At 42.9% G+C, this 13,183-nt stretch overlaps 1 protein-coding gene across 1 annotated transcript in view; it reads left to right on the forward strand.

Moving 5' to 3' along the window:
* Positions 1 to 13,183, forward strand: part of PAH (phenylalanine hydroxylase) — a 40,514-nt gene that overhangs the window by 2,085 nt on the left and 25,246 nt on the right. The window contains exons 2-3 of the mRNA XM_083812350.1: positions 2,647 to 2,754; positions 12,425 to 12,608. Coding sequence (XP_083668476.1) covers positions 2,647 to 2,754; positions 12,425 to 12,608 — 292 coding nt within the window. The remainder of the gene's footprint in view (positions 1 to 2,646; positions 2,755 to 12,424; positions 12,609 to 13,183) is intronic.

Below are 13,183 nucleotides of genomic sequence, written 5' to 3' on the forward strand. Positions count from 1 at the left end.
GGCATGCACTGACTTTTGTACAAAGACCATCCCAGTGATCTACATTCACATGCAGATGTGCAAAAAGTTAAGCAACTGTCATCATGTTTGCAGGATTAGTGCCTACTGCCTTCTGCAACTTTTTAGCACAACATAAACCAATTTGCAAGAGTGGGAAAATGAGTGAGAATGGCCTAAAAGTGGCCCATCTCAGCATATCAAGGCTAGTGACCAATGAGAATCTATCACTGTATAAAGAGATTAATTAATATCAAAATTACCTCGTAGGACTTGAGCCTTGTATTTTATCCTCTGCCGATGTTCAAAACACAAATTCTTCCTTTGTCACACAGAGTCAAGACAACCTGCAACAGAAGCTGGTCCATGAGAAATGCCTTGGCAAGAACATTTAAAAAAATGTAACTACAAGTCTTTTAAAACATTTCTAGAGCAGACCATGAAAACCAAATTCTTGGTCCACTGAGCAGACACTGGAATAACTCAGTTCTGTCCTTAGGGTGAATTTAACTTGTTGAGATGGAGAAATCGTAACAGCAAAGCCATGCAGGATCACAATTTCAGATGACAGCTTTGGTTACACTATCATAAAATTTCCAGGCTACTGACATTTTTTTACTTTTTGACAGACTCTTGTCACTGGTTTCCCTTGTGGTTGCTTCAGATGTCAAAAGGCTTTCATTAGCCAGCTGCCACACCATTCCTGACTGCTTTTCCTCTTGGTCCCTACCAGCTAAGAGTGAGGCCAGCTCCCTGGTTGGCTGAGAAAACAGAGAACAGGGAGATGCTCCAGGACATAGCACAGTTGAGTAGGTGACAATCTTCTCTCTGGTCCATACCAATATTTCTACTACAGTTCCCACCAGAGTTTCCCTGCAAGGATGGAAATAATTTAGATAATGTGTGTGACCACTGGAAATAAAGCTAGGTAGAAAAATCTGTTGTCAGACTCCAGCAATGAATGTTCACATTAGCAGCACCCTAAAAGACAGCCTTAAGAATCAGGAATTATTTATTTTACCAAAAAAAAAAAAAAAAAAAAGGCAGTTCATTATAACATTGCCTCAGAAAATGTAGTCCCATCAAGAGTTTTATGGCTTTTGGGCAGCCGGATTTCATTATTAATCTGTCTGCTACAAAGACTGCTTTTGCTATTTCTGAGGACAATATTTGGGAACTGAGACTCTTTATGCTCTGATTTATATGTTAAATTTAGCAATAGCTAAAATGGGGATGGACTCTGACTGAAAATGTACGTCTTAATAAAGAAAAATTGAAAGGGTGAATACCTTGAGTCAGGCCTTGACCTAGGACTTGTTACATCAGCCTCTGTTACAACCCTCTGTGCTGCTGCTGTCTGGTGTGATCTTTGAAATGCCATCCAGGGGTGATTTGCCCAAGGCCACAAACAACACACAAATAAGATCTTACTGTGACTTCCAAAAGTTTGTGGTGGTTGTGCTTCAGATTTACAGAATCACAGAATCATCTAGGTTGGAAGAGACCTCCAAGATCACCTAGTCCAACCTCTGACCTAACACTTACAAGTCCTCCAGTAAACCATATCACTAAGTTCTACATCTAAATGTCTTTTAAAGACCTCCAGGGATGGTGACTCAACCACTTCCCTAGGAAGCCCATTCCAATGCCTAACAAGCCTTTCAGTAAAGAAGTTTTTCCTAATATTCAACCTAAACCTCCCCTGGCACAACTTTAGCCCATTTATGCTGACATTGGAAAAGTTAAACAATTCTGGAAATCAGCAGGCCGTTACCTTCCATGTCAGGTACCCAGGTAATTTTGAAAAACTTGCCCCACTCCATGACTCAGTTTCCTCTTCCTAAAGTGGTGAAATAGCTCTTCCCTATGTAACCTAGGTTTTGTGAAAAATTATGGTAATGAGAACCATGAAAACAATTAAAATAAACATTCCTCCTGCTTGGGAGTACTGGAAATTTTGTTTTGGAATTTGCAGAGCAGAAAATCAGTAAGACTCAGGAACAAACATAAATGAAAACACATCTTGCTCTAACTGAATCTTTAATCACTGCGGGATTTACAGAAGATTTAAAATTTGTGACAGCATTTCCTCCCCCATCCTTTTTTTGGGGCGGTGGTGGTATCTTATTTTGTTTTTAAACCAATTTCCATATCCCTCTTGTGAATACCACCTCTTCTGATGTTACCTGGAAGATGCAAACAGAACTGAAGGGAAATGCAGATCACGGCCTGTATCTCTGCACAGAGCTCATCTACCTTGCTCTTCTTAATCCTGCACATTAATGAAAAGGAAGCTTGAAGATCTTTCACCATAGCTGAAACCAAAGTACAGTAATGCTTCCAGTTTTCCCTGAGCTTGATACACCTGAGAAGTGAAGCAGGGCTGAAATGGAGTTAGGCTATTTTTCCCCCATTTTTGAATACCTTCCTCACACATGGGACATAGTTTCCAAGAATGGGTTTTGTGCCTCTACCATGATAAATAAAAGCAGCCCCAGACCTGCTCCTGGAAGCAACAATTGCCTTGATTCCTTCTGAAAGCATCTGTATGTCCTCTCTACATCACCGATACAGTGCAAAATGACAGTGGAGAAAGGCAAACCTGGCCCCTGGGGTGAACTTAAAGATTTTCTTGTACTTTTCTTTCAGGAATCTATGTACATTGAAGAGCCCTCAAATAAAAATGGTGTGATTTCTTTGATATTCTCTTTGAAAGAAGAAGTCGGGGCACTGGCTAAAGTTCTGCGCACGTTTGAGGTAAATGTTTTTTTTTCAGGAGACCCGACCATGTCTTTAATTTTTTCCTTTGCAGCAACATTTGCTCAGGGTGTTTATCATCACGTTGCTAATTCCGTTTCATTGCCATAATCGGGTAAATAGGAACTGTATCTTTTCTGAAGTTAAAATCACTTAAAGTCCTGGAGCTCGAGTTGCCTTTTTAAGTGAAAAGTTAGATTTCAAGCTTTTAATTTAAAACCTCCACCTTTAACCGACAAAAGGATGAAAAAAAAATTTTTCTACATTTTATAAGGAAGTATTCCACTGTAACTGCCAGAATAAGATGCAGAAGTGAATCAGGTCATAACCTGGGGTTGACATTTGAGTAGGTATATATATAGTATAAAAAGGCAAATATAACCTGAACATGAGCGGTGGGACATGAAGCATTTCTACTGGAGGGAGCAACTGTCCTCGTAGCTCTTGTCCACCTCAGTGCATCTGATATAAACAAACTCACCACCTCCCACTATTGGTATTTCTACAGAGGGGGCAGAGGGTACCTCTGAAACAACACCAAAATGACAGCATTTTGCAGTTTATTCACTCCCAAGGAACTCATGAACTGGCTGAGTTGAAAAGCTTTAGGGGATAAAAGGAGACATTGACCTTTCAGGACATTGTGTGCCTATTTATTCTTGAAGAAATATTTCCCAGATGTCATGGATGTTGTTTAAAAAGCATGAAATCCTTGTAATTCAGCATGCTTGTATTGCAACACATACAGCTGTATACTCTGTGCTCCCACACTCTGTTATATTGGTTTTGCAACTTTTTTTTAAAAAAAACATCATCACGTGATAGTTGTGCCTGAAAGCAGTTCCGTCTGTACTACAGTGTAATAAGTTGTGGTCTGCATACTTTCCATTCATAAACTGAACTGACTGGGAAATGAAAGATTTGTGCACTATTAGTACAAATGAAAAATAATTATGAGTTATAGGCCATATTTGAATCATTAAGATAAAGGAGATTTCATGCTAATGACAGCAGAGCTGGTCTAAATCTGTGAACTGACTACTGTAACACAGTTCTGCAAAATGTCTGTATGTTGGCAGTAGGTGTAAATGAACTAAGGAAGGCTGTTGATATTTCTTGTTACATGGATTGCCATCTACTAAGCAAATTATTACCAGATCTAAGGGAAAATTCTGTATGGGGTTTGGTGTAGGAGGGAGAGAAGTAGCTGCGTCTAGGATGTAACTCTTCTTGCCCCAAAGCAGGTACCCAAACTAGGCAAGCTGTTTTCCCCTGCAACTCTGATGGCAACAGTGGGGGTGAAAGCTCAGTTTTAGGAGCTCTGCATTGTTGGGCAGGTGGATTCCCATCCCAATGAGGCCAATTCTTCCTGGGCAAACTTGCAGCCTCCCCCAGCACACAGGTTTCAAAAGGCCTGGCATAGGTGCTCTTCGGCAAGATTGGAATTCTGTTGGCAATCTTGTCGGGAAATGGATGGACCTTGTCATGTGTGTAAGTGATGGGCCTACATGGCTGAGACAACCTCCACTCTTTCCCACCTGGGCAATGACCATGGTGTCTCAGAGGGACAGACTTTGTGATCTGAGGCACCTACAGCAGAGCTGGGGAAGGTGGTGATACGCAGGTGATGCCCTCTCTGCTCTGAAAGGAAGATAAGAATGGGGACAAGGCGGAAGATTTCCAGAAGATTTTTCTTCTTGTATCCCTTCCCTGCTTGACAAAATCATCTGTGAGAACAAGGTTAGCTACAGGAGCTGGTCCAGACCCACTGTTGGTGGGCTTGTCTGGAGAGGGAGACCCCAGCCTTGTCCCCAGGGTTACAGCCGCTGCATTGGCACTGGCCCGAGGAAATGCGGTGAGTAGGTCTGAGAGGGGTGGCACAGGGAGGAGACGTGGCTCTTCTGGCTGTTGCTGCCTCACACAGCCACATGAAGTAGGAAAAAAAGGAAAACACAAAAGCCACAAAATACGATCACACTGTTCCCCAGAGTGGGAGCAGCACCACAGATGCTGGTCCCTGCAGAGGGCCGTACCTCCACAGCTATTTGTGCCGAGGCTGAGGGCCGGCCACACACGCTGAATTTGGACCCTCCCTGGTCCTGACCATGGCTGGGGCTGCCCAAGCTGTCAGGGTGTCTCTGGGCACTCGGGCGTGGGAATGTAGGCAGAGAGCAGGGCTCTGCCCTTTCTTCCTCCCAGCTGGCACTTGGGAGTTATTAAAGGGCTGTGCCTCCAGCTCTTTGAGGATTCCTCTTTGAGGATTTTGCCTTTTTTCTAGACAGCCTACAGAACTACTCTGGGCCATGAGGGGGGAAGGCAGAGAATTAAAAGAACTTTAAATATGCAAGTGTTGAAAAGAAATCCTCTCTGTAGAGAGCAAAGAAGGCACAGAAGCAAGGTCCAGACTGCAACACGAGGGTTTGAGAAGACACCCAAAGAAGCAGAGACCTCATGGTGCTAGCAGCAGCCAGGCTGCCTTTCTGTAAAGCAAGTCTTCATGTGGATATGGGGAGGTTCATCCTCACCTTGGTTTGCCAGCTGGAATAAAGTTTCTGCTGTTCTGGGAGAACTTGTCACTCTTGTGTTCCTGCCCAGGATGTAGGAGTACCTCCTCACCACCAGGCCTGCCCATGCCTCATTTCCATGCTGAGGTTGCACTAGGCCAGGCATCAGCTCCTATCCTGGTGTCCACTGGAGCAAGAACCCGAGGGGAGCTATGCTGTGCTCCAGCCCGGCCCCACAATTGGGCCTGGAGGCATCGGTAATGGGGCCTAGGACCAGTGGCACATCAAGCTCTGTGGCCGCTCCCCAGTCTAGATGTAATCCATGTTCAATCAGGAGGCATAACTCCCAGAGGAAGAAGTGGTGTCCAAACACAGCCCGGATGAACTGGGTAAGCCCCTGTTTTGGGTGGACTGAAGGTAGGGGAGCCGTCTATGCAGGCAGGTGAAGGCACAAGGCCAGTTGCTACGGAACACATGCACCTGGCACAGACTTACATCCAGAATTACAACTGTGACATCCTTAAGGGAATTTCATTGTTTTGATGAATAATCTGTTTTTTTGTCCTGCACAAACATCCCTCAATGTTGCTCCTGCAGCTGACAGAGTGCCACTTGTTCTCACATCTGCTTTTTGCTCAGAGACCCAAACCCTTGCTTTCTGTTGAGGTCCCAGTTACACTCAAGATTGTGGCTAAAGTGAGGACTATGTAGATTGAAGGATTTTTTTTTTTTTTTTCCCTGAGGAATCTCCTCCATGTACTGAGCTCCTTATGTCTGCTGGCTTTATGTCCAAAATCTTCTTTATTATGTCTATGTTTCTCTTATTCTTTACTCATTTTCTCTACTGTGTTTCAGTGTTGGACTAATGCATAACCTCTGAAAAGAACAAGCAGATGTAACAGCAGCTCAGTCATGTCTAGCAATAAACAAATCATTAATACTGAATTGACTTTCCTTTCACACTAGCTATTCTGTATGTATATTGGCATGTGGTAAAGATTTGCTTTTTGGTTAAATCAAACCCAATTATTTTCACTTGAAAAGCCTTTTTATACATAATCTTTATCCATCGCAGTGTGGATGTGGCTTCCCTATGGGTTCTGCTTGGGAAAATCTGTCCTCTTTGTGGGCTTGAGGGTGGCTGTAGAGACAGCATAAACCCATCAGCGGAGTCTTTACACTGACTTAATTTTAATAGGACCCGCTGTAAACCAGGGCACTGCTTTGTGCAGCCATACACTGTTTGTCTGAGTTATGGTATTATAGAAGATGGTATCTAGGAAGCCAAAACTGGAATTAACATCTGTCTGAAACAGAACATAATATATAAACAAAATATCATGCTTAAAATCAGGAAGACAAATCATAGTCATTGTGGAGTTATGTTTTTTGATTCATTGGACAAGTAAGAAAGCTACAGAGTGTAAGTCCAGGTCAGAAACAGACAGAAATTTTCCAGGGTTCTTATCAAAATTGAAAGATAAGATTACAATTGATGCAAATGTTTATTTTCTCTAGTGATAAAAGCTTATTGAAATTGAGATAATTTTTTTTTTTGATTTTTTTAAGAAAAAGTCCATTTTGAAAGAAAAAAAAGTAAAAAGTCTTCCCCCAAAAGATCGGCATTTCCAAATCTAAATTTATTATACAAAATACTAGAACTAAGCATTTCAATATATAAAAAGGATTGCCCTTACTTTGAGCTGATTTTTTTTCCACATGAATTTATAAATACATTATTTTCCTCTGAGGTCTTTTTTCTGATTAATTTACAAGTAGTAGCAGACAGCTGTAGTACGTGTCAAACGTGTAGGAAAATATTAAATATTTGCTCAACCCATCATCACACAGGAGCCTTCCATCTCCTCTTCACTGACATGACCTTCTCAAGAACAGAGCAGGACTTCAGTACAAGGTCCAGCCTTCACCAGTGCTATTACCAGTCAGTAGGGCTCTAGCTCACAAGCTGCCCCATTGATTTGCATCAGGTAGAACTCCTACTCTCAGAGTAAATTACTACACCATGGGAGGACTGGCTGGGAGTAACAGCCTGCACTGAACAAGGCCCTGAGCTTTCAGAGCCAGCAAAGATGACTGTGCTCTTTTTTCTGTTTAGTAGCTTACTTTATTCCACAGAAAGTCCAAAGTGACAGATATCCCTTCATCCCTTGGGTAGGTATTGGCTCGGCAGTGTTTTATTTCCAAATCAGGAGAGGCGGGCAGTTACTTTGGCCAGGGGGTGTGTTGGAGGTGCCTGCACTGATAGGTGAACACGCCAGGCATGCTTCTTCACCACAGTATGCATAAGCACAGCTATGATCATCTTTACTACACCTGAACTCAGTGCTTCAAATCAATGTTTTCACACTGTGCTCTCCTGTTTCCTAGGCCAGAGGAGCAGGGCTCCTGGATATAGTGATTGATACGACGTGATTTTAAAGAGAGGAGTGCCCTTTTGCTAGGTGGCTGTGGAGTGCCACATGTTCTTGTTTGCTTTTTTGTTTGTCCCACTCCAAGTGTTTTGTGGCTATATTGTGCTGAACATCTTACAGCAAACTTTAGGGCTGGAGAAGAAGTGAGAAGTGATAGATACTAAGGGCCAGCTGCCCACTGGAGCCATTTGTTAGCAGGGTCCCCTCTGGGTCCCTTTGCCTCCTGAAGCTTGTTCATGAAGTGAAGACCATGGCAGATGTGAGGGAGAAGATGGGGAAACTTTGTCTTCAGCTGAGAAGCTGTTCCTTGAAGAGTAAACCTGAACATGATGGGTGTCTTGGTCTTTACTTTGGTAAACCGTGGCTGAAGGCACCTCTGTGACTTCCTAACTTCTTTGATCTATGAAAATTAGGCACTGAGTTTCTACCAGTGCTTCTGAAAGTCTTGTTCGGGAAGCACTGAACTAGCCTGTGGTAAGGGTTAAAAGAAGACATCAATTTCTTGTAACAGGAAATGCGAGTAAATCCTTGTTCTGGGAGATTTCATTCAAGTTTTCACTGAATGTTCATTAACAGCACTGTAGCACTGTTGCTGATATTCATCTGGTAATAATGTGGGTATCCTGATGAAGCCAAACTTACTCAATGACAATGCTCACATGAACAGTGTGTGGATGGATTTCATAGCTCTGCTTAGTTTCAGCAACCATGTACAGGAGCATTTAGTAATGCATAAACAAAAGTACATACAAATGCCATGGGAAGCAGTACCCCACAACATTTTTAGGAAGTACCTGTCCCCACACAATGTTTCCCAGTATAGCTGTGAAAACACAACTTGTTCAGCAATCAGGCCATTAAGCTTTTTGAGGGAGGAGCCAATTTTTGTTGCCAGTGACCTGCACAAGATTGCTGATGTAGCATAATATCCCTAGTGTGGGGATCTACTGCCATTGTGTGGCTGTTGCTGCATGCAAGACACTTCCTTTGTAATCTGGGGAAGAAGCTGGAGTTGCTTCTTGGCCTCTGAGAGAGAGCCAAGGCTGAGGTCCAGCTGTGGGGAACAGTAGGCAGGGAAATGGGAAATCTCTTCCCAGGTCTTCTGTTACCTCTGCTGTGAATCAACATCCCTATGGTTAAACCCTTTCATTGAAAAATCATGACTTGCACAAAACAGGCTTAGTTTCAACTTGGGGTTTTTTTTGAGCTCTGAGAGCATGTCCTGAGACTTTTTTCTAACCGGGAGTGATAAAAGACACAGTGAATGTGGATATTCAAATAATGAAAGCTGAGAATTGTTACCCTCAGGAGTGCAGGTTTTAAGAAAAAAAAAACAAAACAAAACAAAACAAGAAATTTGGAGTGACTTCTGATAACTTCAAGGGATCTGCCAATACTGTACCCTTGTGATCTTGGTTAAGTGTTACTCCTAAATGTTCCCTCAGTTCTCAAAGCAGAATCTGTTCTGTGATGTTCACACTGTTAATTAAATACAAGTTGAGCAGCTAGCTACCCTTCTACCTACACAGAAGCACTGCAGAAGGTATGAGGCTGTATCACAGGATACAAGAGACTCAACCTTCATGCAGTCCATAAACCTAAGCAGAAACAGGGAAGTACCAACCTGCTTCAAGTTCTTTGCAGGTGTAATGAACAAAATAGATCAGATTCAGCAAAGGCATGTTTAATCTCAAGCCTTGGGCTCAGCTGATTTCTACCAGTTCTAAAATAGGAAAGGCAGAAGTGTTAACAATTTGGATGTAAATCAAAGCCCAAATATGTGACAGGCCAGATCTTCCAACACCTGGAGTTAGGTTTCATCAACAAAAATTAACTCAGAAATCATGAAGTCTCTTCAAATAAATAAATTCAAATTTCTTATTATCTGTCGTTTGAGGACATATATTGTCAAGATTTCAAACTCTACTAAAAAGACAGAGAAATTGAAAACTGGTCAAAATAAACAAATAAACTAAAAAATTCCCCCACCACCTTTCTATGGTAACCATTTGGCTCCAGAAGTTGGAGCTTCAAATAAAACATTGACTGCTCTGAGAAATATGATGCAATTGCACGATTTGGCAATACTGAGGATACAAAAATTTTGAATAATGTGAAGCTATGAAGATTAAACACTAGATGGAGTAGTTGGACTAGAATGAAATTGAGATTTGTAAAGCAATGCTAGTAATAGAGCCACTATAAATATTTTGAAATTGGGTATTGCTTATTAGCAATACGCAGCGTATGAGAGCGTGCTTCTGTGCGAGCACCAGTTCAGGGATGTATGCTACTGAATTCCTGCTTTAAAAACAGTCACCAGAAGGGTTCTCCCTTCAGCTGCTCTGCTGCTATGCCCTGAAGCCTTGTCACAAGGAGATAATGGGTTTTCCATGCTGCTGAGCTGCAAGCACCCCTTGAATAACCAGCTGAAATGGCTTCACCCTGCAGGAAAGCTATCGTGCTCATCCCAGGTGTAAAAAAAGAGGTGACTCTCTACATAATTCCTTCTTCCCTGTTTGTTTGTTTGTTTGTAGTTCTTTTTTACACCACCCCCCCCTTAGATGTGCGTGGCCCAACCTTTGCTCAGGGGGGTGTTTTGTGCCCACTCTCCACCTCTGTGGATGGCTCTGCTGGATGGGTGCCAGCCCCGTGGAGCTGCACCCATCTCTGCAGCATGGCCGTGCTGAAGGGGCTGGGACCCCTCCTTGTCTGCCCTCTGCCCAAAGCTTTCCAGCTTGGAGTCATTTGAACTTCCAGCTCCCGGCCGCTCCACCACACAGTGCCTTACCAAGACGAGGGTACAATGCACAGTCCTTTTGTGAAATGGGGCTTTGGAGGCCTAAAACAAATTGTCCTCGGGGCCCAGCACAGTGACAGCCATTCTCTGCCTGCAGACAGCCCCACGAGGACAGCATCTCTCAAGAGCAGCAGTTGGTGGTGAATGCGCTTTTGACCTTTTCAACTTATTGTATTGGTATCTAGCCAAACAATTTAAGTTCATCTGTAGCGTGCGACACTCAGGAAACAGAGGAATGACATGCATGCTGTTTCCTACTAAGTAATAAACTGCCTTTTGTGGTGGAGTGAATAAGGCCTTTGCTGCTGGTAGCCAGATGCCCCCCTGCACTGTGCAAGCACTGAGAGCAGCAAAGAAAACCTTAAAGTGCTTGAGAAGCTCAAGCTAGAGCGAGAAAAAAACGCACCCTCTTTATTCCCTGCAGGTCACAAATAGATCCTTGCAGCGTTTCTTCATGGATGAAATCCTGACCCCAGTGTAGGGGTTTGACACTGACACCAGTGCGGACCGTCAGTTCACCCCATGTAGGTTAGGGTCTTCCCAAGCCTGAAAGCAGCAAAACAGAAGCTTCTCCAGGGCTGCTGAGCACCATGTGTCAGCTCCTCTGACACTTCTGGGGTTGCTCTTCAGGCCAAAATTTCCTCTTGGGGTTAACTCTGTTCCTTGCGAGGAACAGAAGGACTGACCCAGCCAAGGTTGCAGCTGCAGTGGGAGCCTGAAGAAAGGTCAGCACTGACTGAAATCTGTTTAAAAGGTTCTTCTCAAAAGAAAAAAATAATATTTTTATATTCGAATTACAGTGCTCAGGAAAACCTCAGAGTTTAGCTAAACTGAGCTATATTTTCCTGGGCTTGCACTTAAATGACTGGGTAAATATGATTTTTAGTTACCTATTGCTTTACTCATATTGTCATGGCAGCAACTGAAGTCAGGTACCAACAGGCTGTAGTTGTCATGGCTATGGTTGCCAACAGTTTCTTTCCTGAGAGCGAGGAGGCACTGCTTCTTGTCAGTGAAGGTCTTTGTTGAGACAGAATTTGACTTTCTGTGATAAAGAAAATATTTATTTATTTATTTGTTTGTTTGTTTGTTTTGTGTGTGTGTGCTGTAAGAGTGATCAGATTCTGGAGCAGGATGCCCAGGAAGGCTGTGAAGTCTCTAACCGTGGAGACGTTAAAAACCCAACTAGAAACAGTCCTGAACAACTGGCTTTCATGGAGCCTGCTTGAGTGGAGGTGTGGACTAGATGATCTCCAGAGGACCCATCCACCATCAGTGACTATGCAATTTTGTGATTCTGTTATCCTAAAACACCCATGTTTGTATTCCCATAACCATGGGCTACCTTTTTGGTGCAGATCCCTGTTTTCTGTTTCATCTCTGCCCAACACTTGCTCACAGCCCTGGAAGCTGTGCAGGGGGCTTTGCAGGTGACTGTACAGTGGCTTGGCAGAAGCTTAGCTCACAGGATGGTTCATTCCTTGCTTTTCCAAACTTTTTTAAAGATGCTCATAAATACAGCAATCACTTTCTCACAGGAGGGTGAAACTCCTATTTCTTGTGTTGATCCTGTGGAAATGTTCTTGTCCACACAGACAAGTTCCCAGTATGTACTCTCAGTACTGGTGTCACCATTTACAATACAAATCCTATTTGCAACTTGTATCCTGCTGTCACCTTTTTCAAAGATTTGTGTAGAAATGGTCTTTATGCTGATGCTATGTGCAAGGGTGAGTCCCACATACTTCTCAGTTTTCCTTTTCATCTCTCTCCCTGTTCTGAAAACTCTCAGTCTAGTGGCTACCAGAGATAAGTCTGTGCTTTTGAGTTATTTGTACTGTGTAGTATGGGTTGTTGACTGACACGAATTTTAGCTAGTCTTTATGTCATATTTCTTCCCCCAAACCCTGTGTGACCAAGATCTCTCCTCACAGGAAAAAGGTATAAACCTGACACACATTGAGTCTCGACCTTCCCGTCTCAACAAAGATGAGTATGAATTCTTCATTAACTTAGAAGGCAAGAATGTCCCAGCACTGGACAAGATCATCAAGTCCTTGAGAAATGATATTGGTGCAACAGTGCATGAGCTTTCACGAACAAAGAAGAAGGACACCGGTAAGGATATACTGGCAAGGATAATATTGAGAAGGAATATTTATGTCGCACACTTAAATTACTTCTTTTTCTTCTAGCAAAGGAGTCACTCTTGGACCTGTGTGGCTGTTTCCCTCCCACTGCCTATTTTGTCCATATTGTTAGCTTTTTCATATGGAGATTTTCTGTCAATATAAATTGCCATTCTCCATTTTTGGCCATGATTTTTACTAGGTCTCTTGGCAACTGTTGTTACACTATTATATTTTCATCTGTGTGTTTGGTTGACACCACTCCCAGTCCCTTAAAGACTGCCCTATTGCAGCGGGCAGTTGTTGCTCATTTGCTGACTCTTTACAAACTGTTTATTCAATGCATCCTTCAAAGTCCAGACACCTTCCAAATTCTCCTTATTCAGGTAGGATCTGCTGACCAAGGGTAGCATAACAAAAAAAAAAAAAAAAAGTGACAGCAAAAGCTCTGACTGTTGCAGTGCCTCCCCCCTTGACAAATATCTCTGGGACCTCACAAATCACCATGCCACAAACCTTGTGGTATAGTGTAGGTGACAAGAGTCCAACCCCATGCATCCTCGG

Source organism: Anser anser (assembly GCF_964211835.1).
Source record: "Anser anser genome assembly, chromosome: 1".
Lineage (NCBI taxonomy): Eukaryota > Metazoa > Chordata > Aves > Anseriformes > Anatidae > Anser > Anser anser.